The 24,522-nt window shown below is 49.5% G+C and overlaps 1 protein-coding gene across 3 annotated transcripts in view; it reads left to right on the forward strand.

The window, feature by feature from the left end:
* PTPRJ (protein tyrosine phosphatase receptor type J) overlaps positions 1-24,522 on the forward strand; it is a 142,306-nt gene that overhangs the window by 96,983 nt on the left and 20,801 nt on the right. For all 3 annotated transcript variants that reach the window (XM_037166113.2, XM_053673083.1, XM_053673084.1), the window contains exons 2-12: positions 6,993-7,017; positions 8,118-8,276; positions 10,293-10,514; positions 12,732-12,977; positions 14,054-14,260; positions 15,581-15,847; positions 16,983-17,240; positions 19,608-19,865; positions 20,894-21,172; positions 22,774-23,067; positions 24,382-24,513. In XM_037166113.2, the coding sequence (XP_037022008.2) occupies positions 6,993-7,017; positions 8,118-8,276; positions 10,293-10,514; positions 12,732-12,977; positions 14,054-14,260; positions 15,581-15,847; positions 16,983-17,240; positions 19,608-19,865; positions 20,894-21,172; positions 22,774-23,067; positions 24,382-24,513 (2,347 nt within the window). The remainder of the gene's footprint in view (positions 1-6,992; positions 7,018-8,117; positions 8,277-10,292; positions 10,515-12,731; positions 12,978-14,053; positions 14,261-15,580; positions 15,848-16,982; positions 17,241-19,607; positions 19,866-20,893; positions 21,173-22,773; positions 23,068-24,381; positions 24,514-24,522) is intronic.

Genomic DNA, 24,522 nt, shown 5'->3' on the forward strand with positions numbered 1-24,522 from the left:
TCATCAGCACAACCGAAGTAGGCTGTGAAACCAGAACATGTCTACGGGGAGGGGAGTCGGGAACAGGCCGGAAGACTCACCAGCACCGGTCAGCTCCTGAGAAGGGAGGAGGGGAAGACTCTACTGTGGAGTGCTGGCCATTCCTGGGCATGGTCAATGCCCGGCCATCTGCTTGACCAGTGGGTTTCTCCCGTACCTGGGGTGTGTAGGTCACCGGACGTCCTTGGCAGAACCGAGAAACAGTTTCATACTCTTTTCTCGTAGGTCCATGTCTTCCTGTGCAGTCAGGGACTTACCCTCTCTCTCTTACCTCAGTGTTTGCTCCCTCTACCCAGCTATGGGGGACTGCGCCAGCCCGGGGTCATCGGTGCTGGTGACTTTGCAGAGGAGCGGTGAGAAGGGAGATGAACTGTGATCACTCCATTCAGGTTGGGGAGGCGTCTCGGGAGAGAAGGGGTTGGGGAAGCTTGGCTAGAGTGGCTGAGGTCCAGGCATGCAGAGGTCAAGACCTGGGTTCCAGTTTTGGTGTTGCTTTACCAGCTGTGTGTCCCTGGGTAAGTCACCTGCTGTCTCTGGGCCTCAGTGCCCACCTCTGTGCCTGAGTTGCTGCTCAATTATTTAAATACTTTCGTGAGTATGAATCTCAGATTGCTCACTGGTTTTGTCATGAGGGTCTGAGCCTGGGTGTTGTCAGTGGTACAGGGGGGTGAAAGCACCTTGTAGAGTTGCTGCAAAGATGGAAGGGTGATGATGATGGCAATACCAGCTTCATAGATCGTTTTATGGCATCCTCACTGCAACAATGTAGCTGCGATCGTCATCCCTGTTTATAGATGAAGATACTGAGGAACAGACAGGTTAAACTACCTCACCAAAGTCACACAGCCAGTAAATGGTGGCACCGAGTGATTTCCTCCAGGTGGTCTGGTTCCAGATCCCGTGCTCCTAATCATGATTCTGGGACCCTGTGCTCAGGCCAGGGATGTAGGAAGCCTTGCTCCATGCCTGGCACCCAGGAGGTGCTTAGTCAACTAGACGCCCTTCCTCTTTAGTCTCAGAGTGCGCGTGGAAGTGGAGGTCCCGCAGTGCTCTGGCCAGGCTGTTCTGCCCAGTCCATGTGCGCTGACTCCCAGTGCAGGGTGCTGCGGCCCCCTTCCCTGACCGTCTAAACCCATCTTTTAAAACCTCCCTGTTTATCACTGGCCTTTCCTCTCTCTGCTCCTTCCGCCGCCTCCTCCAGGAAGCTTCCTTTCCCTCTCCCCTCCCAGTGGCTGAGCTCGATTCTCCACAGTCACCCACCTGCTGTCTTTGTCTGAAAAACTGAGGCGAAATTCACATACTATAATGTTAACATTTTAAAGTGTATGATTCAGTGGCGTTTAGGACATTCACAAGGTTACACGCTAACACCACTTCCACCTAGTTGCAAGCATTTTCATTACCGCAAAGGAAGCCCAGCATCCATTGCAATCACTCCCTCTTCCTCCTTCTCCTAGGCCCCTGGTAACTACTAGTCTGCTTTCTGATCCTAGGGGTTTCCCAGTTCTGGACACTTCCTATGAACAGAATCACAAAACGGGGGCCTCTGTGTTTGGCCTCTTTCATTTGGAGTGATGTGTTTAAGGTTCATCTACACGCATCTACATGTGTTATCGCACATGTCAGAACTGCATTCCTCCTTCTGACTGCGTAGTATTCCGTTGCATGAGTCTGCCACGGTCTGTCTTTCTGTTCATCCCTCGATGCACCATGAGGCTGTTTCCACCCTTGATTGTTGAGAACAGCGCTGCCCTGACCCCCGCGGTCTTTCACGTAAGGAGGGCCCACTGACTCGGTTTGGGTCCCAGGGCTGTGCCTTTGGGCGTTCCCGAGTCCCAGCTCCAGGAGGGCTCCTTTGCAACCCTCTCATCCGTGGGTCTGCTGACCACCTGGGGAGGGGGCTTGGAGCCTCAGGTGGAGAAGGGCAGGGACCCCGGAGCCGATGTGCCCTGGCCTGGTCTTGGCTCTGCACACTTTATCTGGTTCAATTCCTGCGCAGAATAGAAGGACGGAGAGAGCGGGAAGTGCTTGGTGCGAAGCAGCTCTCGCAGCAGCTCTGTTCAGAGCTGCAGAGGCCTTCTGGGCCCGGGGCAGGTTTATAGAGCCCAGGAACTCTGTGGCCACAGGTTGTATCATCTGAGCCTCAGTGTCCTCATCTGTGAAAGGGGACAATAAGTCCCATTTTACCGAGATGCTATGGGGATTCAATGCCATGGAGCCTGAGCGAGGCTTGCTTTTTCCATGACCAGGATTCAGAGCTGCCAGGTGAGGGACCGTTAGGGGAGGGTGCAGGACCGCTGCACCTGGAATGGTTGGGGTGGAATCTTTAAAAAAATAATTTTATTGATTATGCCATTACAGTTGTCCCAATTTTCCCCCTTTGCACCCCTCCACCTGGTACCCGCCTACCCTCCAACAACCCCCCCCTTAGTTCATGTCCATGGGTCATGCATGTAGGTTCTGCGGCCTCTCCATTTCCTGTATTGTTATTAACCTACCCCTGTCTATTTTTTTAAGGTTTTATTTATTTTTAAAGAGAGGGGAAAGAGAGGGAGAGAAACATCAATGTGTGGTTGCCTCTCACATGCCCCAAACAGGGGACCTAGCCCCAGTCAGTGCTCTGACTGGGGATCGAAATGGCGACCCTTTGGTTTGCAGGCCAGTACTCAATCCACGGAGCCACACCAGCCCCGTCCCCCCTGTCTATTCTGTATCTCCCAATTATGCTTATTAACCCCTGCACCTTTCCCCCCATTCTCTCCCTCCCCCCTTCCCACTGATGACCCTCCAAATGTTTTCCATACCCATGATTCTGTTCCTGTTCTGTTTGTTTGCTTACTTTGTTTTTTTTTAGATCCAGTTGTTAGTTGTGAATTTGTTGCCATTTTACTGTTCATAGTTTTGAGCTTCTCATTTTGGTCATAGAGCTGAGCTTATTTTGGTCATCATGTTTAGCTGTCACTTCTGGAAACTTGTCCCCAACTTCCTTTTTTTGCAGTGAACTTTGGTGCTCAGTGTATGAATCTGTGGAAATGGGGTTCTTTCCACTTCATCCCCAGGCACAACAAGGCTTTGAGCTAGTTTTAGAAAGATGAGCTTTGTGTCGATTGTATTCTTGGAAAAGGCATTTGTGACGTGTCCACCGTGCGAGGCGTCTTGAGGGGTGTTGTTTTCAAGGGCCTTTCTCTGTGTTTATTGGAAGAGTTTGGGGCCTGGCCGATATGGACTTGCATGTTGGTTTTACCTCTTACTGACCAGCTCCTTGACCCTGGATGGCAGATCACTGGCCTTTTGCTTTCTTCTTATGTAAAAATTGGGAATATTGTGAAAATTAGTTGCCTTGCTTTGCTGTTGTTACTGTGTCAACTAGCGAGTGATCTTTTGGTTGCAAGTATCAGACAACCCAAACAGGAGTCATTAAATGATAAGGGGGTTGCATGCCCCTAGCTGAGAAGTCTGGAGGTAGAAAGAGTCTAGGATTGGTTGAGTTAGCAGCTCAAGGAGCTAGGTGTTTTTCCTTTTTCTCCTCATCTGCCATCCTCAGCAGGTAGGTGATTTCTCTCCTCTTTGTCACACAATAGCTGCAGCTGCTCCAGGCATCACGGGCAGATCTGATGAGTCCAGCAAAGCAGGATGGTATGTCCTTCCATGTTGTTCCTTTTTATTAGTGAGGAAGCTCTTCCCCAGGAGCCCCCTTGCACACTTCTCTTAGGTCCCCTTGTCCCATGTCTTAGTCTGAGGCCAGGATTAAAGTACTGATGCTTTATTATTTGGGAAATCAGGCCCGCTGAGGTCAAGATGAGGGAAAACAAGGGAGAGTGAGGCCAGGAAAGATGGGGAGCTATGTGGTGCAGTGTTATCCTACTGGCCATTGTTTCACCATGAGCCTCAGAGAGCCACAGGCGCGTGTGTTCGCGTGGCACTGAGGGCCTTGGTTGGTGGGTGTTGCCAGGAGAAACCATGCTCGAATTTGTAAAAAACAAAACAAAACAAAACAAAAACCCTACCAAAAACCAACCCCCCCCCAAAACCGTCCTGGCTTTGCTTTCTGGACTTTCTGGAGGGTAGAGAAAAGAAAGGAGCACATTGGCCCTGGCTGGCGTAGCTCAGTGGATTGAGCGCGGGCCTGTGAACCAGAGTATTGCGGTTCGATTCCCAGTCAGGGCACATGCCTGGGAAGGCCAGTTCCCAGCAGGGGACGCATGAGAGGCAACCATTCATTGATATTTCTCTCCCACTCTTTCTCCTTCCCTTCCCCTCTCTCAAAAAATAAATAAATAAAATATTAAAAAAAAAAAAGAAAGGAGCACATTGATCATATTGTTCAAAATTACTTTTTAAACCTTCTCCAAATCCCAGTAAATTGCTCTAGCCATGCTGCAGTAGGAGGCATTGTAGCTAGTGATTAAGGACCCAGACGCTAGAGACAGACAGACTGGATTCGAGTTCAGGCCCAGCAGCCCACGGGCCACCAGTGACCTGTGCCTACCTTTTAGGGCCCTTTGGGGGGTTGAGTGAGTTAATATCTGTAAGTGTACTACTTGGAGCAGTGCCCGGCAGCATCAGCATATAGTGTTGCGTGTAGTGCATGGATGGAGAAGATAGAGTCCAAGCTGTGATTTTCGTCTCTGGAAACTTGCCTCTTGCTCTGGTGGTGATTCTTACACTTGCATCTTGAGGACACAGAGCTCCTTGACGTAGTCCAGGACAGTAGAGAACACAGATGGCAATGTGCAGCCGCTCTTCGACCTCACGTGCACCCTGCTTTGACTTCCCTTGGTGCACGGCACCCACCCCAGGGGCTCCCTCTGGCTGTCCTGCTGCGGTTTGGGTCACCTGCCCCTCGCTCCCTCTACCTGGAGCTCCTGCTTTAGCTCCAGGCCAAGAGTACTTGTTCAGTGGCTTGTTAGGGCTTCCTACCCTGAATTACTTATTCCCATATCTTATTTCCCTTACTTTTTTGTAAACAGTTGGAGGGGAGGCCCAGCACTTGAGTGTCTTTCGGCAATATTGGGGTGGACTCCCGTGCATAGATGTGTGTGCAGATGGAAACATTGCACAGGCCTGGGATGTGCCATCCTAGAGTCAGTCATTTTAGACAGATGAGCTTTCCGCTGATTGTGTTCTTTCCAACAGTGTTATCAAGTGTCTGCCATGTTGGGTATCTTGTGGGATTTGGGCCACAAAGGTTTAATGTTTTCCAAGTTTTGCTCCCCACCCCCCAAATTGCTGCCCTGAGCCGCTAGTCTAGTCACCAACTCACTGTTTTTGTCCCTCTGTCCTGCGACCCATGCTGAACTGTGTGGACTGAGGCACAGCTTGGACCTCGGGGCAGGGGCTGGAGGCTGGAAGATGAGCTGAGAAAGGTTAGGGCTGAGATAATGAGGGTGTGAGCGTGGAGGGTGCTGGGGATGGAAGTTCCAGGGTGGGGGGCAGGTAGGATAGGAGAATCAGCAGGATTCGGCCCCCACTGTGGGCAGTGAGGGGAGAGAGGAGGAGTCATGGGTTCCTTTAAGGGCTGGTACCTGGGCTTCTGAGGTATGGGGCAGGGAGCAGGCCCTTCTTTCTGTCTCCCTAACCCTCAGGGTGAGAATGGGTGTTGTCCTGTCTTCTCCGCTCAGTAGGTGCAAAGGCTGGGGATGCAAAGGGGAGGGGATGCTGGGCCGGAGAATCAGGCTCCTGGACCCAGCCGGCCTTGGCCTTGCCGTGGAACCTTGGGGCTCTAGTCTTTTCCCATCTTTGGACCTTAGGGATTGCCTCCCCTGCAAAACGAGAGGCCCATTCTTTCCTTCAGTGGCATTGATTGAATGCCTACTGTGTGCACCGTGCTTGGCACAGGGCACAGACGAGGTTTCTGTTCTGGTGTCGGAGGAGTCTGACAGCAACGGAGGAGCAAGCACACCAGCGATGGGATGGGGGAGGCAGCGGCCCCGATTTCCACGGGTTGGTGGGAAAAGAACTCTCCGACGAGGTGGCACTTTAGGCCACGGGAAGGTCGGGGTGGAGTGTTTCGGAGAAGGCAGTAACTCCGTGAGGCCTCTGAGGGGGAAGCCAGTTCCTACAGCTGAGGGCATGATGGGGCGAGGAGGTCCGAGGGCCACAGGCTGTGGCTCAGAGTTTGAGTTTTATTCTAAGTGTGACGAGAGGCTGGAGGACATTCCTCCCCCCACCCCACCCCCACTAATGTCCCTTTCGGTTATTTTTCTGTTCACAAGGATGAAGCTTTGAAAAATCCTGTTAACCGTTAAAAGGCATACTTACAAAACAGTAGAATGCCCACAACTTAGGCTTTTAAGCATGGGGAAATAATTTATGGATCCTGATGAATATCCGAGGGCCCCCAGGGGCCAAAAGATGGCAGATGGAGATGCTATCAACTAAACAATCTTTAAGGTCCTTCTGTTTCAAACATTCATTCTTCCCAAAGCTGCATGCAATAGGTTTTTGTTTTTTTTTTTTGAAGGATTATTGCCACCTACTGGTAGAAGGGAGAAGGTGAATTTTTGTACAATGAAAATCCCAAGCCGGTGGGTTTCCTCTGCCCCTCACCTGGCTTTCCCCTCTGCACTCAAGACCTGGATATGGCTCTGGGGAAGGCCGCCATGGTCCTGCCTTCCCTTCTTTCTGGCCAGAGAATTGGGACTTTGTTTCTGGCTCCTTCTGTCTCAATTCGAGATGCAGCGGCAGGAAGGAGTGTTGGAAGTATCTGCGAGGACACACTCTGGCAAGCCAACCGCCAGGCAGCCTCCATACAGCCCAGGGAAGCCATTGTTTGTAACCAACACCGAGTTCCCACACTGTGTCCCCACACCGCGGCCTCGGGCTGCAGGCCTTTGCTTAATGGGTTTCTCAGTGCCCCTCCCCATTATTAAATTCTCTGCTGCTTTATTTCTGATTTGCATTTTCCATGGCTGAGTGAATCTGCTGACTTCCGTTTTCTTTTTCTGTTACAGATTTTGTGCCACAGTGCCTGTGACGGTGAGTACCACTTCCCTCTCCACTCTTGTTCCCTACTGCCCCCTGATGGACACAGCAACATTAACAGCAATGTGAAAATCACAGAACGTGCTAATTTGGGAGCACTCGCTTAGTTTCCCCAATTGTGCTTTAGGTGTAGGGTGGGGGAGAAAACAGCTAGTGGAAAAAAAATAGGATTCAATCAAGCGTACAACCTGGACAAAGAAAATATTTCCTGTGATTCTTTATTTCCCAACCTACATCCATGGGTGTTTAAAAAAAAAAACCTAGTTGAAATGATGTTGCAGTATGACTTACACTTACATTATGTGCTGTGATCCCGTAAGTATTTTCTTGGGTTGCTACATTGCCCTGCAGTTTTTAAATGGTGCACAAGGCTTGAAGAACCTGTAGAGAACCAGACAGCTGCTCGTATGTTTTCCTTCCATGTGGAGGGCTGCATCCCACTTGGCAACTAGAGCTGGTCCACAGCAGTCCTCCCAGTCTACAGTCAAGTGAGAAAAATAAGGATAGGAGAGTAAGTTTTTAATGAAGCTAAATATATCCAGTTGCAAGTGCTACCTAGTCTGGGATTATGCACTTAATCATTTCTTTTGAGCGATGAAATGTTTCAGTAAGAAATAAAGAGAATAGGAGTTGGCAGTTTTTTTTAAAAATGGAAAAAATTGGTAGCTTTTTTGTCTGCCCTCAAAATTTGGGGACTTTTTTCCCCCAAGATTGGTAAAATCCCAAAGTCCATGAACCGTAGAGCTGCAATGATTAGCGTGCTCTCCGAGTGCCACGGGAAGGGGGCGGATCTTGCTGAAAGGTTCTCCTGAAGGAATCTGTTAATGACAGTCCTCGCACGGTTCGTGCACGCGACGGGGAGAGTCCTGCAGCTGCCTTTTCTGCCTCGTTAATCAGTTTGGTCAACAAGCCGATACTACGTGCGAAAGAAGAAAATGTCTGCCCGTAGAGGCGATATTTTAAAGCGAGAGATGGGGAGATGAGGAAACTATTTTACATTTTACAAATTATGATAAAAATGCGTTGTGTAGCGAATATATGGTGGAGGTGCCGTTTTCTTAGTTTGCGTTTTGTGTTTCTTTCCTAAATTCTAGACCTGTCCTGCAGCCCGGTGATGGTCCTGTCTACAACCAATGAGACTCTTCCTAGTGAGCTGCCGGGAAACTATTCAGCACGCACTCCGACTGACTGGGGCAGCCAGAGTCACGGGAACCTCTCAGTGAATGAGAAGAGCCTCGACCCAGTGTGGACAAGTGAGCAGGACTCTTCTTTTGGGACCATTTGTGGGGTTTAGAGAATGTAAATGTCTTCCTTTCGGCAGCGTGTTTGAGCTCCCACAGTGAAAAGCAGTTTCTCTCATCACTCTTCTCCCCACCCCAGGCCCCGGTGCCTGGCTGAAGGCACCCTGGCTGCTCCGCGAGCTGCCCTAGCCCTCGCTCTGCCTGGTGGGTGACCGAGGCTCTGCCTACTGTGCCGAGCAGCTAGGAGCACAGGTGTAGGGTCAGAGCCCCTGGCTGGCTTCCTGGCCCTGTTGGTTTCTAGCTCTGTGACCCTGGGCAAGTCACTAGTCCTCATAGACCTCAGTGTCTGCATCTGCATTAAAAACAACAACAGCAACTAAACATTTTTTATTTTTATTTTTATTTTTCTTCACATTTTTTACTGTTGTTCCAGTATAGTTGTCTCCATTTTCCTCCACCACTCCCCCCTACCCCAGCCATCCCCATAAAAACGTATTTTAAAACATGCTTTATTTTCTGAAATATTGAAACTTAAGCACCTGCTTTTCTGAAACCTTCTCAGAATCCCTGCACGACGCGGTAAAACTGAGTTCTCAACACGTTTCTCCTTTGTGAAAATAGTGTGATAGCCTTCTCTGTGCACTTGTCGTGAGGCAGCAATGAGCAAACGCACGCGTGCACGGCACCTGGTGCAGAGCCTGGAACATGGTCCCAAAGAGGCCTGCTCTCCTCGCCGCCTCCCCCACCGTGACTGCGGTTCTTGTTGTGTCAGCCCCTCCCCGTCAGCAGCATCGATCGTCATTGTCACTCCAGCGATAACCTGCCACCCGTGCTGCTATGACCCTGTCACTCTATCAGCAGGAAGCTCAAGTCTCAGGGGTTTCCTGGCATGAAGTCTCTTGCACTGTGAGCCACGAGACTCTTCCCTGATTGTTCCTTTTTTCTTTCTCGTTTCCTCTCCTGCCTCTTTCCATGGACTCAAATGATTGCATCTCGTGTACCAGTCCAGTACCTGGTTAGGCACACTCTCCAATCTGGCATTTGGAGGTCATGTGCATGCCCAGGTGGTGTTCACAGTACCATCTCTTTCTCTTCTGGGGTCAGTCCCCAGGTTCTTGAGAAGAAGGGCCTCATTGCTGTGCTTTCTCTTCTGTTGCCGGTCGGCCCTCCTTGGCCGTGACTGCGGTGAGAGGGCATCCACTCTGCAGTCTCAGTCACTGTTAATAGCCACAATCGCGTGCATGGTTTTAATCCACAAGTGGACAGACGGTGAATGTGAGGTTCAGTGAGGGGAGAAGACTTTGAAGAAGATCACATGACTGGTGACTAGCAAGATTAGACTCCAGACCCAGATTTTAAAACGTCCTAGTCCAGGGGCTGTGTTTACCACGTCAGGGCACCATAATAATCGCCCTTTACGGTTAAGGCAGTATATTGGAGCCGTCTCCACAGGAACCTGAGGCTGAGAGGTGTGACGGGACCCACTCCAGGCCACCCAGCTATGTCTGGGTCTGCACTCCAAGGCCAGTTCTTTCCCCTAATACGTTATTCTGTCCCTTGTCATCTTCATGCCTGGAAATTATGGAGCTTCCTCCTGATCCCAGGGTTTGACAAACAAGTGGTCAGATGCTTCTGCACTGTGGGGTGCCTCTCTGAACGTGGCTGTTTTCTGAGAGTTGGGAGTCACGCTCCCTTTGCATCTTTGGTCTCGGTTTGTCCCTGCTTCTGTAGAGATGTCCCCTTGTTCAGGTCACAGCCAGCGTGGCCAACCTCTACCACTTTCGTCTCTGTTTTAAAGCCTTTTGGTTCACAAACACACATGTGTAGGTAGCTAAATGTCTTGGCGGAGGGAATTGCAGGAGACGATGTAAAGAGAAGTGAAGTCCTGTGCTGCAGAATTCACTTCTGGAAAGTAGATGTGCAGGTCAGGCTTGGCTCTTACATTTCTTCTGCTAATGTAATTTTTTCTTTTCTTTTTCTTCGGAAACAATGTTAAAATAAAACCCCATCCTGTGTATGGCATTGAAGTTGCTTCCAAAAGTCCAACCAGTGTGAGTCTGAAATGGAAAAACGGCGGCCGAAATGCTTCTGAGTATAAAGTACAGAGTGAGAACGGGCAGCTGAGTTATGTGCCAAGTGAAAGCGGCATCAACATCACACACTTAAGTCCAGCAACTTTGTATAACTTCTCCATCACTTCAGGAACAGACGGGACTGAGAGAGACACCGCAGTCGTAACTTTCACTACAGGTGAGCGGACCAGCTCCCGGGGATGACCCTGGACCACTCCTTCTTGCCCCGTAGCCTAGGGCTTCGTCCATTCAAGTTGCCTGTTGAAAAGAGAGAAGTTTTCATTCACTGCGAAGAGGAGAAGAGGTTCTGTATTGTTTCAGGTCCAGGCATTCAGGTGGCCTGATGCTTCAGCATTAAGGCCCTTGGTGTTTGGGGATGTTTTAACTAATTCCATCTGTTTAGTTGTAAAAATCTTTTGTTACTATTGGTTAACACTTTTATGCTAAGCCCTGGGGGCAGAGACCCCATCAGACATGTGTTCTGATGTGTCAGTAATTACAAGGCTCCTTCCCAGCTCCCCAGGAAAGCTGATGCTGACTTTATATTGAGTTTATATCTCCAGGAGATTTCCTTGGGGTTGAGGTTTTGGTATATTTTATAGAGGAAAGCATGTTTCAAATCAAGGAGCCCAGTGACGTTTGACTAAGCTTAGCTTTGTATTAAGTTTGATTTTTATTTAGCTTAGATGTCAATATCCTGGGTCCCCTGTTACAGCTGCAAATTTAGCTCTTTTCTTTTTAAAGCTGAAAAGAACCCCCAAAAAAAATATATATAGAAAAGATGAGGAGCCCTTTTTAAGCTGAGAAAAAACAAACGTTCAAGAACGAGGCCCACTGTTGTTTCGACTGGGGCGGGATCTCCTCGCCTGGTGAAGGCCATGAGCCTCGCCGCTTGGAGCCCACGGCTTGGAGTGACCGCCTACAGGGGCCAGTGTCCTCTGCACACGGAGCTGGCAAACACTAGACCGGGCATCTTCAACTTTTTTTCCCAGCCAGGAAACAACTTCTTCAAGCAAAATCTTTCCCAGAAGCTCAGTGAATAAAAAGAACTGGAGGGAGAAGAGCTGAGGGGTGCGGTGTCTCGGGGACCTCCCCAAAACAATCTGGAGCTCCTCTGGGCACAGTTTTAGAGGGAAGACCCTGCACTCAATAAGGCTTTGCCGTGTTCTGTTGTGAAAGAGAGGAAAAGGAGATAGAGAAGAATTAAGTGGGGAAAAGAAGACAGAATTTAGAGATGGCGATGGGGACAAGGGGCTGGAGGATGGGTGACGATGGGAAGGGCGAGGCCTCGAGGTGGCAGGAGGCATCTGGCCAGGAGCTGAGGGCCCTCACCTCTACCTCACGGCCCCTGAGGACAAGGCTGTGCTCATCTGTTACTGCTTACTGGACACGTATTGTGTGCTTAGCTGTCCTTAATTTTGGTTTGGAAGATTTTATTTATTTTTAGAGAGTGGGAAGGGAGGGAGAGAAACATTGATTACTTGCCTCTCATGCACCCTGAACTGGGGACCAGGCCTGTAACCCAGGCATGTGCCGTGACTGGGAATTGAACTGGTTGGTGACCTCTTGGTTCGCAGGCCAATGCTCAGCCCACTGAGCCACAGCAGCCATAACCTTAATTTTGTCCTCACAGTAACCCTGAGAACTATAGTGGAAGAGACTAGAAAGCTGAGAAGTTGTTTCTTGTGAGGTCCCCAGAGTTACAAGTGGTGGGAACCCCTGTGGTACAGTGTCGTTCATAACCAGGTCACCAGGCTCACTGAGCCATCTACTGGATTGGTGTTCTATTAAAAAAAAACAAACCAAAAGCATACGAGTGACCTCATTTAGAAACTCTTGCCTCAGAAACATTCGATATGAAGAATAGGACCACAGAGCGGACCAGCTCACCACAGAGCTGGGTGGAGCCTGGCTGTCGTCTAGACTGCTGTCTTCAAGTCCCGTCACCTGCAGACGTCAGGCAGTTTCCGCTCTGTCTGTCTGCAACCTGCTTAAGGCAGGAGCCCCAGTACAGGTACAATTACCTGTATTGTCTCGACTCGAGACCTTTAGGCACAGCAAGCAGTCACTTGGCTTGAAGCTCCGTTCCCGATGTCCACAGCAGGTGTGATGAAGGGCTGCTGTTTAGAAGAGGGTCACATCGCTGTCGCTTCGCTGTCTCGGAGGACAGCACCGACCCTGAAAAGTTTTGGCTTTAAGAGTTTTTCTTTTCCTCTTTTCTGCATATGACATATGTTTTTTCCTTCTGTGACGTGATCGAAGTGTACCAGACGCTGATATGAAGGAAGTATTTTTAGTGGGCGATATTGAGACGCCAATGTCCCCAGTCATCCTGAATGAAAAGCGGTTACACGTATCTCATCCATCGGTGCCCATTGTCTGTTTTTTCAAACAGAGCCGCTTCCAGTTTCTCGTCTCTGCGTCGCCTTCAAGGGGGTGGTGAAAGTTGCTCTCACCTGGGAGACTGGTGTTGGCAACACCACCTGCCGGATTCTCCTTGAAGACCAGGGAAGCCACAAGGAGTTGGATCCAAACTTAATAGTCAATACTACAATCAAGTCAGGGTCTATCTATGAGGCCCGATGTGTTTCAGAATCAGAGAAGATGCAGACAGACTCCGTGGCTGGAGGACGTGGCTCAGGTGAGTTACAAGAGTGTGCTTCTCATCTGCTTGCTGGTTTTGCCTTTCGGTAACTGCATGCTTCTTAAAAATATTGTTCTTATATTTGTATGGAGTTTTAGATTTTTGTAGAGGACTCCTCCTACACGTTTTAGTTTGACCCCACCCCTGTATGAGGAAGGAGGAAAAAATGTTTTTATTTTACGGGTTGGCATATTGGGGCTCAGCGGGGCAAGGGGAGGGGGGTTGAAACTTCTGGGAATCTGGCATTCAGAAAAGTAGCTGGCCTGGGTAGCTTTACAGACTTTCAGGTGAACAAATAACAGATGTGTTAACCCAAGTAGGGCCATCGGCAGAACATTCCACACGCCCCGAATAAAGGGACGCGTTAGGCAGCTCTAGCAGGCGTCTCTCGCAGTGACAGTGGAGTAGTCATTGCAGATTTCAGCATTTTCTGGGGAACTCTGTGACTCGAGAAGAACAAGTGTTTCATCCCCATTTTACACGTAAGAAAACAGAGCTACAACGTGGGTGCTGGGATCCCTGATTGCAGGTGACAGAAACCAGACTTTCCGAAGCTGAGACTAGAAGAGCAACTGACTGGCTCATAATATTTCCCTGCCACGGGCAGCCAGGGCTTAGAGAAGGGGACAGGGTGACGCTCACGTCTTCTTCCTTTTTGTCAGCGTTGTTCTCAGAGTGGCTCCCTCCACCCAACTCAAGGGGAGACGGCCAGCAGCGGGTTCACTCCCTATGAACAGGGGTCGGTCCAGGGGAACAAGTCTTCAAACGGGGTCTGTTGAGCCACGTTTGAATCTTGTGGCTGTCCCTGGAAGCCCACAGCTGGTCTTGGATGATTTCCTGAATGAAGGGAGAGAGATGCAAATAGATGAGTTTGAAAGGGAAGCGCAAATATCTGTGGTGCTTCTTGGGACAGCAGTGCAGAGTAAAATACCTGCCCTGGATCGGGGCCTTTTCAGGCTGGTCTGGGGGAGGAGGGCAACAGATGCTTCTGGAATACCAACTGTGTGGACTGAGAGAAGACAGGGTTGTGCTTCTGTTGCAGTTAATGTCTTTGCCTTTTGTGTTTGAAACAGATGCCACCGGCACAGGGGGCATGGCTGGGACTGCCCCTGGGAGCAAATGCCAACTCGATCCTAGCAGACAACCCTCTACTTTTCCGGCCAATAAAACGGAAGTCCTGCTTCTTGGGTTAAAGTCTGGCACATGGTACAAGGCCACTGTTTATTCTCAAGCAGAGGATGGCACAGAGGGACAGCCCATGGTCACAGAATTCAGGACAGGTATGTTGGACTTCATAGAATGGCGTCAGCCAGGATTTCTAGCTCAAAGTTATGTCCTCTGTGATTCTGCTTCTGAGTTAGCTCTTGCTTCACAAGTAGCTTTATTGTCAGATGGAGTTTTCTGGAAGAGATTTTGGACAGAGCAGACCCACTGAGGTTCTTAACTCTGTGGCCAAGACTCTTCTTTCACTGAGTTCGATAAAGCACAGGGAGCAAGCAGCCCCCGGGTGCAGACCCAGGGCACTGCCTCCTGCTTTTCTGTCCTGTCTCTGCCTGTGAACCGATGAGACAAGCTGGTGTCACGCTCTTCTCTTATAAACCGATATTCATTTTGTCAATGTTGGTTAAGTATTTTGCCCCTGAGATAAGAGGATGAGTTTCGTCCTTTGTCCTGACCTTGGAAAGCACACTGATCTTACCATTGAAGCTTATTGCATGTGCGAGTGGCTGGTCTCTACCTCTATTTTTTAGCAGCACGCCCCCTCCGTAAGTTGACCAGTACTTAAAGGCTGTTTGGACTGATGCTGATGAGGGAGCAAAGAACTACACAGCCCCCGCCCTCAGGGAATTCCCATATAGACGGGGAACGGACACACACGTCCTTGGAAAGGCACACGGCAGGCTCTGTGGGGTCAGGGGCAAACACTGCTTGTACTTCCTGGGGGCTTGGCTGCAGGCAGCCTGACCTGACTCTGGTTATATTATCCCAAAGTACGTCTATTCTGAATGGTGGTCATAGGCCCCCAGAAGAGGGGGCATGGGGTGGGGGCTGGAAGACCAAGGACAGAAAACAGATTAGCATCCAGGAAACTCGGGGGGCGGGGGGCGGTGCTGCACCACACTGGATCTGGCTCTCTCTCAGGATTCAAAGTCCTGAAATGGAGAGGGTGTCACAAACCTGCTTTCTGGATTTCTGTGCTGGGCATAGGAGACACTGTCCCCCCAGCTTCTACGTGGGTGGCAGGTACTTCCTCCCACCAAGGGGCTGTGGGGTGCCATTCAGAAGAGGGGGTTGGGTGCTGCACAGGTAATGCATGGTCAGCTGCCCACTGAGGAGTCCACCATGTCACAAGAAGAACAAAGAGCAACTATGCAGCTGCAATTGGCCAGGTTGTTTCTTCATAGAAGAAGATGCCTGGCTTTTGCTGGGACCCCCATACATTTGTGCGAGTTGTGGTTAAATGAGATAGGAAGGAACCATCACCGAGAGTGTTTCTTAGACTAGACAACATGCCCTGATGACAGCTTCTCTCTCTCTCTCTCTCTCTCTCTCTGGCTTGGCCATTCTGGTTGTTGTGAACTCCTTTTGTGTCTTCACAGATTCCTTTCAGGTTTTGGACCTCGAAGCTGCCAACATCAGTGCCACAAGCATGACCCTGACATGGAAAATGAATGATAATGGGTCGTGCTTGCTCTACACCTACAATGTAAAAGTTGTCGGGGACACCGAGCTCTTCAACCTCACCGTCAATGAGACTCAGACTGTCCTCACTGAACTCAGCCCGAATACTTTCTACAACATCACAGTGTGTCCTTCCTTCCAGGATGGTTCTGAGTGCATACCGGGCTTCCTCCAAGTGTACACCCGTGAGTTCACGCATTGCTTGCTAGCCTTTCCTTCCTGCCTGCCTGCCCCGGGCCAGGCCCAGATACAAGGCTCTGTCCTCACCCTCCAGGGAAGCCCGTCTGAGTGTGTGAGTCACTGGGCTTCACTCCTTCAGGATCTGGATGCAGTAACGGCCATCACAGACTGACCCTGGCTCACGCCCAGAGTGGTGTGACGGCCTTTCTCTGATCTGTCTCTTCACAGCCCTGTCACCTGGTTGGCATTAGCTGCTTTATGGACTAGGGGGCCAAGGCTGAGAGAGGTGTTGTAGGCAGGTGTCACACCTGGTGAGTGACAGAGGTGGAATCAAGCAGCTGGGGGTGTGTCAGCGCCAGCCTGTGCTTCTAAAGACTGTTCTAGTGTGGGAGGGGCCTGGAGTGATTTGCCACAAGGAGACATAAAGAACCTGGATATTCATGCTTTTTTTGTGCTTAAGATGCTGACATTATAACGAGGCAGGGCACAGCTGTGTCTCATCCCTTGTTTGCTTAACTGTCCCTTAAAGATGGGAGGCAGCCTATTACAAGCTGTTTGTTCTGAAGAAGGTCCAATAACTTAAACCAGTAATGGTGCACCAGTAGTGGACTAGTAATAGTACTGTCCACTATACTAGTGGACAGTGGTTCCTGGGGTCGGCACTGGGATGCCTGTGTCACAGGTGAGAAAACCATGCCTCAGCATGCCCGAACGGTGTGCCCAGAGCTAGCCAGTGCTGGAGGGGGGACCTGAACCCCGGGTGCCTGGCTCTGGACCCAGGGCTGCTCCCACAAGAGTGCTTTACCCGAATGTCTGCTCCTTCCCTGGAAGCACACTGGCCACCCCAAGGTCCTACTCCGGGCCCTGAACCCTTACCTCGGGGTTCACACCGCCTCCCATTTCCTGTGAATGGCTTTGAATAACCCGAGCTAACAGTTTCTGCACTCTTGTAGCCAAGTGTTCTCGCAGTGGCCAAAGTACCGCTTTCTGAGCAGGTCTGTGTTGTAGGTGACAGGACAAGGAAGAGGAAAAGAGAGGAGGTCAGGTGTCACTGAATCTTGGTGTAGACATTTGGCGAGGTTCAGTCCCCCTTGTCGCCTGGAGGGAGATTCTTGTCTAGGTCTTCACCTTTTCCCGCAGGTCCTGCTCCAGTGTCCGACTTCCGAGTCACGGCCGTCAACACCAGGAGTATTGGCTTAGCTTGGAGCAGCAAAGACTCGGATTCCTTTAAGATACTGACCAGGCAGGACGGAGCTGCAAAACTTCAGACGCAAACAACCAACCAAAGCAGCATTTTCATTGGTGACTTATACCCCGGCACCAAGTACTGTTTTGAAATAGTCCCACTAGGACGAAATGGGACTGAAGGGGATTCCCAAAACATTTGCAGTACAACTGGTAAGTGAAGAGGCTGCGTTTTCTGCGAGACAGTGATGTTTCTCAAAGGAAATCAGGATAATTTATAAATGTCAGGTTTTCCAAATATTGCTTTTCTTTTAATTATCTAAAAAGTCTTAAAAACAAAAAACACCTTACAACAACAGTAATGCATATCAGTTCTATAAAATACAGGCAAGAAAAACAAGAAAATCACATATAAACCATTGATCAGAGGTAGTCACTGGTAACTTTTGATGTAGGATGATTTATAATCTAATGATACACGTAGGCACACATCCACACACACGTCCACACCTATGTGTTTTTTCTTGGACAAAATGTATACCTGAGGTTGTATAATCGGCTTCCCCCCGCCCCCACATACCATCTTGCTGTAAGCGTTCCCCTCTGTCAGTATGAATACTCTGGATTTCTACAGGATAGTTTTCATACCTTCCTGGCATTCCATGGTCTAGATCTGGCGTCCACAGATAATAACGGCCCACAGGCCAGACCCGGCCAACTGCCTGTTGCTGTAGATAGTTTATGGAAACACAACCATGCTTATTTATTTATATACTGTCTATGGCTTTCTTTGTGCTATAAATGTGTAATTGCAATAGAGAATATGAATGTATATGTCCCACGAAGCCTAAAATATGTATTCCGTGGCCTTATGGAGAAGATTTGTTGACCCTGGGCCAGATCAGTGGTTTTCAGTGTGATCTCTGGAGTCTCCTAGATTCAGTCAGAGAGTTTGGGGGTATTATTATCACAACACAGGTGTTGTTTGCCCTTGTCACTCCCACCCTCTCATGAAGAGGGTTCAGTGGAATTTTCCAGATGCCCCATGACACAGGATGACCCCATCGCTCCGACAGTTTGTACAGTCTTATGTTTTAAAAATTTCCTCATTTTTATATATTTTTAAAGATTTTATTTATTTACTCTTAGAGGGGAAGGAAAGGAGAAAGAGAGAGAGAAACATCAATATGTGGTTGCCTCTCACACACCCCCTACTGGGGACCTGGCCCACAACTCAGGCATGTGCCCTGACTGGGAATCAAACCAGCGACCCTTTGATTCACAGGTCTATGCTCACTCCACTGAGCTACACCAGCCAGGGCAAAAAATTTCCTCATTTTTAATTTTTAACACAATAAATATAAATATACCTTCCTTGACCCAAATTTCTCTGAGAGCCTTACTAATGTTTAGGTAGGTTAAGTCCGAGATCCAGATTTTTAAGAACCACTGGCCTGCATGTGCTGTAAGTTATTTAACTGCTCTTTCACCATTGGGCAGATGGGTTACTGATGGTTTTTCGTAGACAGTGTTGGGATGCAGTAGTACTGTTAGTTCTAGAAAGCGAATTGATATTGATAAGGGCATTTTATGAAAACAATTTAATGGTTCATCACTATTTTCAAAATTTGAAGTCGGACATGTTGGAAAGTTTGGAAAACACACCGGATTTCTTGATCTTTGACTGTGAGAGAGCTGGAACTTTTCATACAGAGAGGAAGCATGCAGACAGGAGACTCAGTCCTTGAGCCACACGTGGAACCAGTGGGGCTTCTCAGATTCTCTGTGTGCAGGTCCCTTCAATGCTATTGGTTGGGTTGAGGGCTGACAGTCAGTTGGAAGATCTGCTCCCAGAAGAGGGGAACTGCTTAAATGCATCCCTCAGGTGAAGTGCAGTAGCTCCCTGTTTTAAATCCGAATTTTAGATTAGACTTGTTGAGATGGAGTCTTAACAGTAACATGTGACAGTCTGTCCAGAAAGTCTCAAGCCACGCACTGTGAAAAATAGACATTCACTGAAGAAGATACAAGATACAAGAAACATTGTACATAGGACAATAATGTCTCAGTCCCCATCAGAGCAGGCACCTTGGGACCTCACGTAGTTCTCTCAGTCACCACCTGCTGCCCTGTTGTATTTTCCTGAAAATCATCAATGATCTGAAACCTCTTCCCTTTCAAAGGTGGTTTTAGTTTGGGGAAAAGGCAGAAGTGGCAAGGTGCCAAATCTGGGCTGTAGCAAGCCTGAGTCACCTGGGTGATTTGATGTTTGGCCGAAAAACTATGCAGGAGACATGACGAGTGAATGGGTGCATTGTCGTGATGAAGCTGCCAATCACCAGTTGCCCAATAGCCGCAGCCTTCTGAGTCACAAGTTTCTCTGTGTTAGGAGGGAGCCACAATTCTTGAAAGAATCGAGAGCGCATGCGTCTCAACTAGGTTTTGGAGTTTGCCCTTCATGAGCTCATTTGAGACTTTGATGACCAAAGAGCAAGTCCTGTTGACAGACACTGTGAAGTAAAGCTGGAGGTCACGATGGTCATTAACAGACTTCCATCCTCCTTCCTCTTCTCCGACCAGGCTCCAGTGGAGTGTGTGACATCCGTGTGACCCACGTCACCACAGCCGAGATACAGCTGGAGTGGCAGAGTGTAGACAACGCCTCCGACTACATCTACCACCTCGACCTGAGGTCTGAGCACAGTGCTGAGCAGACCAACAGTTCTCACAGAGCCTTCACTTTCAGGGGCCTGGTCCCGGGCACCTTGTATAACATCACAATTGTTCCAGAAGTGCAAGGCGTCCCGGGGCGCCCCAGCTCCATTGCACAGTACACACGTGAGTGTCGTAGGAGGCCCTCTTAAGGGAATGTTCTCCTTGACTTTCACTTGGAGGGTGGGAAGGAGGCATTGGCTCAGGGGCCCTTGTTTCTGGGCTCCAGGTCAAATGTGAAACGACTTATGCTGAAAATACCGGCCTCGGCAGAGGTTCTGCTCTTCTCACCGGGCACTGGTGCTGAGCCTTGTGGACTTGGACTTGTCCTGAGAAGCAGGAAGTGGTCCCATAAGCATGGGAAACATACACTGTCTCAGTCATTCCTTGGGGACCCAGACAGAAGCAGAGTCTCCTTTGGGTCCTGTTGGTGTGGGGAGATTCTGCTTAGGATGAGCTTTGTATGTGGCAGTGAGGGAGGGCCTTTGCCCTCAGTCAGTCCCAGTAAACGTATGGTAGAGATGGTAGCTTATACTGTCTTTTCAGTACACGTTTTCTCTTTCATTACTCAGACTTCAGAAACAGATAAGAAAGTATATCTTGAAACTTGAAGATACCTTTGAAGTGTTAAAAGAAGCACAACATAGAATAGAATTCCACTGTGTATATGTACCACAATTTTTTGATCCATTCATTTACTGATGGGCACCTAGGTTGCTTCCAACTCTTGGCTATTGTAAATTGAATAGGAAGGACGCAGGGACGAGAACTAAGGGGGGTGGGAATGGGAGGGAGGTGGAGAGCACGGGGCGGCGGGGGCTGTGATGGGAGAAATAGACAAAAAAACTCTACTTGAAAAAATAACTAAATAAAATTTAAAAAAAAAGAAAAAAGAGAAACTGAAATAAATAAATAAAAATTAAAAAAGTACAACGAACTTTATTATTCTGAGAATTTAATCTGTACAGTAATTTTCTGAATGCCTTTTTGAGACACCTTTCATCAGTCGAGTCAGCAAATATTAGATTTATTTGTTCTTTGTACAAATAGTCAGGCTATTTGTAGATGCAGTCCATAAAAGGCATTCAGGCTAACTCTTGGCATTCGGGCTTACCTGTGCTTTTATTTTTTATATTAATTTTTTTTCCACTAAGGGCCCAGCACCGTGTTCCGTGTTGAGATCAGCACCAACACCACCGCAGCAGCCATCCGCTGGCAGAACTCCGACAAGGCCTCTCCCAACTACACCTACCGCCTTCTCGTCGAGAGGGAAGGCAATTCCAGCAATGCCACTGAGGTAGTCACAGGCATTGGCGTCACTGGTGCTACAGTCCCCGATTTAATACCTGGCTCAGGGTACACCATACAGATCTTCGCCCAGGTGGGGGAAGGCACCGAGTCACTGGAACCTGGCTGGCAGTCATTCTGTACAGGTGAGTAGCCCCAGATGCTTCTGGGACTTCTTCTGGTGGGGGCCTTGCAGGGAGGTCTGCCCCAGACTTTGGTTTGTCAGCTTTTGTGTGGTTTGCCACAATAGACACTGAACTGTCAGACATCCTGTTAGCTTCTTAGTGCTGTCCTGTTGCCTTCATCATTTACTCATCCCACAAATATTTACTGAGCACTGACTGTATGCCAGGCACTTTAAAATGACTCAGATAAGTCCCAGCCTTCCTGGAACTTTTATTCTGCAGGGGAAGACATAATAAACAAGATAAATAGTTAGTAGCTTGATGATTACTGCCATGGAGAGGGGAAAAAACCAAGGAAGAGAGTAGCTGTTTGTTGAGGGTGCCCAGGGAAGGCTTCAGGGAAAAGGTGACTTTTGAGCAAAGATCTGAAGGAAGTAGAAAGCCAGCTGTGTGACTTCAGAGCACAGAGCTTTACAGGCAGAGCAGCAGCCAGTGCAAAGGCCCTGAGGCTGGCGGGTGCCTGCAGTGCTGAAGGAGGAGTGGGAGGCCAGGGGGGCAGGAATGGGTCCACAGGAGCAAGAGGGTGAGGGGTGGGTGGTGAGGACCCAGAGCAGGGTCGTCAATCTCATTTTCATTGGGGGCCACATCAGCCTCACGGTTGTTTTCAAAGGGCTGAAATAATTTTAGGACTGTGTAAATGTAACTGCTTCTTAACTGTTAAGGAGTTGAAATTACATTCGGCCCTTTCAAAGCAACTGAGGCTAATGTGGCCCCCGGTGAAAACAAGTTTGACAGTCCAGCCCCAGAGGGAAGGGCTGGGATATGGATGATGTCTAGACTGTAAGGTATAGTTTGGCTTTTCCACAAAGCAGATGCAAAGGAAGTTGTTAAAATGGATGCTCAGCTTCTCACCTTTCTTGGTCCTTATCTCTCACTGCAAAAGGTGTGGTGGAGAGAAGGGGAGCCCTGTGGTCAGCAGAGGGAGCTTCCAGAGAGTAGCCCAGAGACTGTTTTGCAGATGGTTACGAGGACTTCACAGCTCTGACTGTGGCCCAGAGACCCTCTTATTCTCCACTCTTTTTGCACCCACACCTTCCATTCTTTAGACCAAGCCATTCAGGTGTGTTCAGGCTGATTTGGAAGGCGGGAGACTCATTGGATCAGCCTCCCTGAGAGTGTAGGAGCTGGCACCTCCGTGACCTCTGACCTTTCACATGGAGTAGTGAAAGAAATTCCTGCAGCCTTGAGTCACCTTTGGTGACTTGGGCTCCATCCCACCTGGTCTAGACTCTGGTTATTAGTATTTGGGTGGCTTCCATCACTGCACTGTTATGACAGAGCCACCTCTCACGAAGCCCTGTTCCCTTCCGGCTTGGAGACTGACAGCCTTCGTTCCATGTAATCCTCAGAGTTCTGCAGCCGAGGCTCAGAGCAGTTACTTGCGGGATCCAAGGTCACTTGGTTTAGTAATGCCCGATTCAAGGTCATCCTCTGCCTCTTCTGCCTCACTACATGCTTGCCCCCTCAGCATGGATGGGCCGGGATTCTACTGCTCCCCAAGTGTCTGTGTTGGCAAAGGCGGAAGCCCCAGAGTCTCACGTGGAGCTGTGCTTGCTTTGCAGATCCGGCCCCAGTAGCCTCAGTCCAGTGTGAAGTGGTCCCCAAAACGCCGACCTTGGTTCTAAGGTGGGCCTGCCCTGCTGGCACCAGTATGGGCTTCCAGGTGGAGGTCAGCAGAGGAGACTGGAGGAACGAGACACACCTGGAGGGCTGCCCCCTGGAGGAGGCTGGCACTGAGTACTGGACGGAAGTCACACATTTGAATTTCTCTACCTCGTATGACATCAACGTCACCACCTTGTCCTGTAACAAGATGGCAACCCCTACCCTAAACTCCTGCGTCACGAGCATCACAGGTGGGCTTTGGGGCGGCAGGGTGGCTTGGTGGCATTGTGGTTTCCCCATGAGCAGCTGGCCTTGGTCAGAAGTCTCTGCTGAGACAGTGGACACGTAGGCATAGGATGCCACCGCCAGTGTCCCCACGGGGGCTGAAGGGTTGCTAAGTGAGGTCAGGGCTGCGCTGCCCAATAGAAACTAATGTGCTCCTCATGTAATATATTGTTATGATTTAATAACACAGTTGAAAATCTTTTAGAAGCCATATGAAGAAAACATAAAAAAGAACAATGGAAATCAACTTTGATCACATTTTTTTTAACTCAGTATATTAAAAGTGTTCTCATTTCAACATGTAGTCTGTATAAAGTAAGTCATTAATGAGATATTTGCATTCTTTTTTGGCACTAAGTCCTTGATGTCTGTTCTATACCTTACACATGTAGCACCTTTGAACTTGGACTAGTCACGTTCCAAGTGCCCCACAGCTGGGTGAGGCTGTGGTTGCCCCATTGCACAGGGCAGGTTTGGAGAATTGCATTGTGGGTGTTTTGGAGCCCCCTTTTCCAGGTCTCCCTAAGTCTTGAACATAGCAGTGGAAACACACTGTATGTGGGGACAAGTTTAGGTAGAGCAGGTGTGTGGAGAAGGGTCATCTTTAATTCAGCACGCCCTTCCCATTGTGTTAATTCCTAGAGGAGCTTCATGAGCTTTGCTTGGAAAGGTGAGGCACCCCCAGGGGGCGTTCTGTGGTTGGATTTCTCTAGAGAGCATTTAAACCTACTCCCGCAAAGTGAGGACTTGATGTGCGCAAGGACGCGGCGCACGAGTGTGGCCAGGTCTCAGGAGAACCTGCATTGTCTCCACGCCATCTCTGCCTCCCTCCACTCCGCCTGTTCTCAGCAGGCTGATTCCTCCCATGGCCTAGTCTGTGCAGCAAGCAGATGTCTGTGTATGGCTCCCGGGTCCCCACCTCAGAGTTCCTTCCACACAGTCACTCACCTCCTTCTCCTGCCCCAGTTCTCAGGATGGGGAACCTGGCCCTTCTGGGTCAGGAGGGGCCGGGGGCAGAAGAAAGGCAGGTCGCCTTCCGCCAACAAGGCTGTGTGTGGGAGGCCGCCCTGGCGATGTGGCCGGGCCCCTGAGGAGGTCCCTGTGAAGCAGGCAGGCTCCCACCCGTCCCTTCCCTGCCCCTTGCTCCTGGATTTGCTTTGTGTGAGCCCAGCACACAGCTTCCAGAGCACGGGCGGGCACTGCAAATTCTCTCCTTAATGATTTTGTTCCTTTTTTGGTTTCAGAGGTTGCATGATCCTCTTTGATTTGCTCTGTTTCAGACCCACCTCCTCCAGATGGATCTCCTAATATTACATCTATCAGTCACAATTCGGTAAAGGTCAAGTTCAGTGGGTTTGAAGCCAGCCACGGGCCCATCAAAGCCTACGCTCTCATTCTCACCACTGGGGAAGGTAAGGGCG

The sequence above is a fragment of the Artibeus jamaicensis genome, unplaced genomic scaffold, assembly GCF_021234435.1.
Source record: "Artibeus jamaicensis isolate MK-2021 breed Jamaican fruit bat unplaced genomic scaffold, CSHL_Jam_final contig_797, whole genome shotgun sequence".
In the NCBI taxonomy this organism is placed as follows: Eukaryota; Metazoa; Chordata; class Mammalia; order Chiroptera; family Phyllostomidae; genus Artibeus; species Artibeus jamaicensis.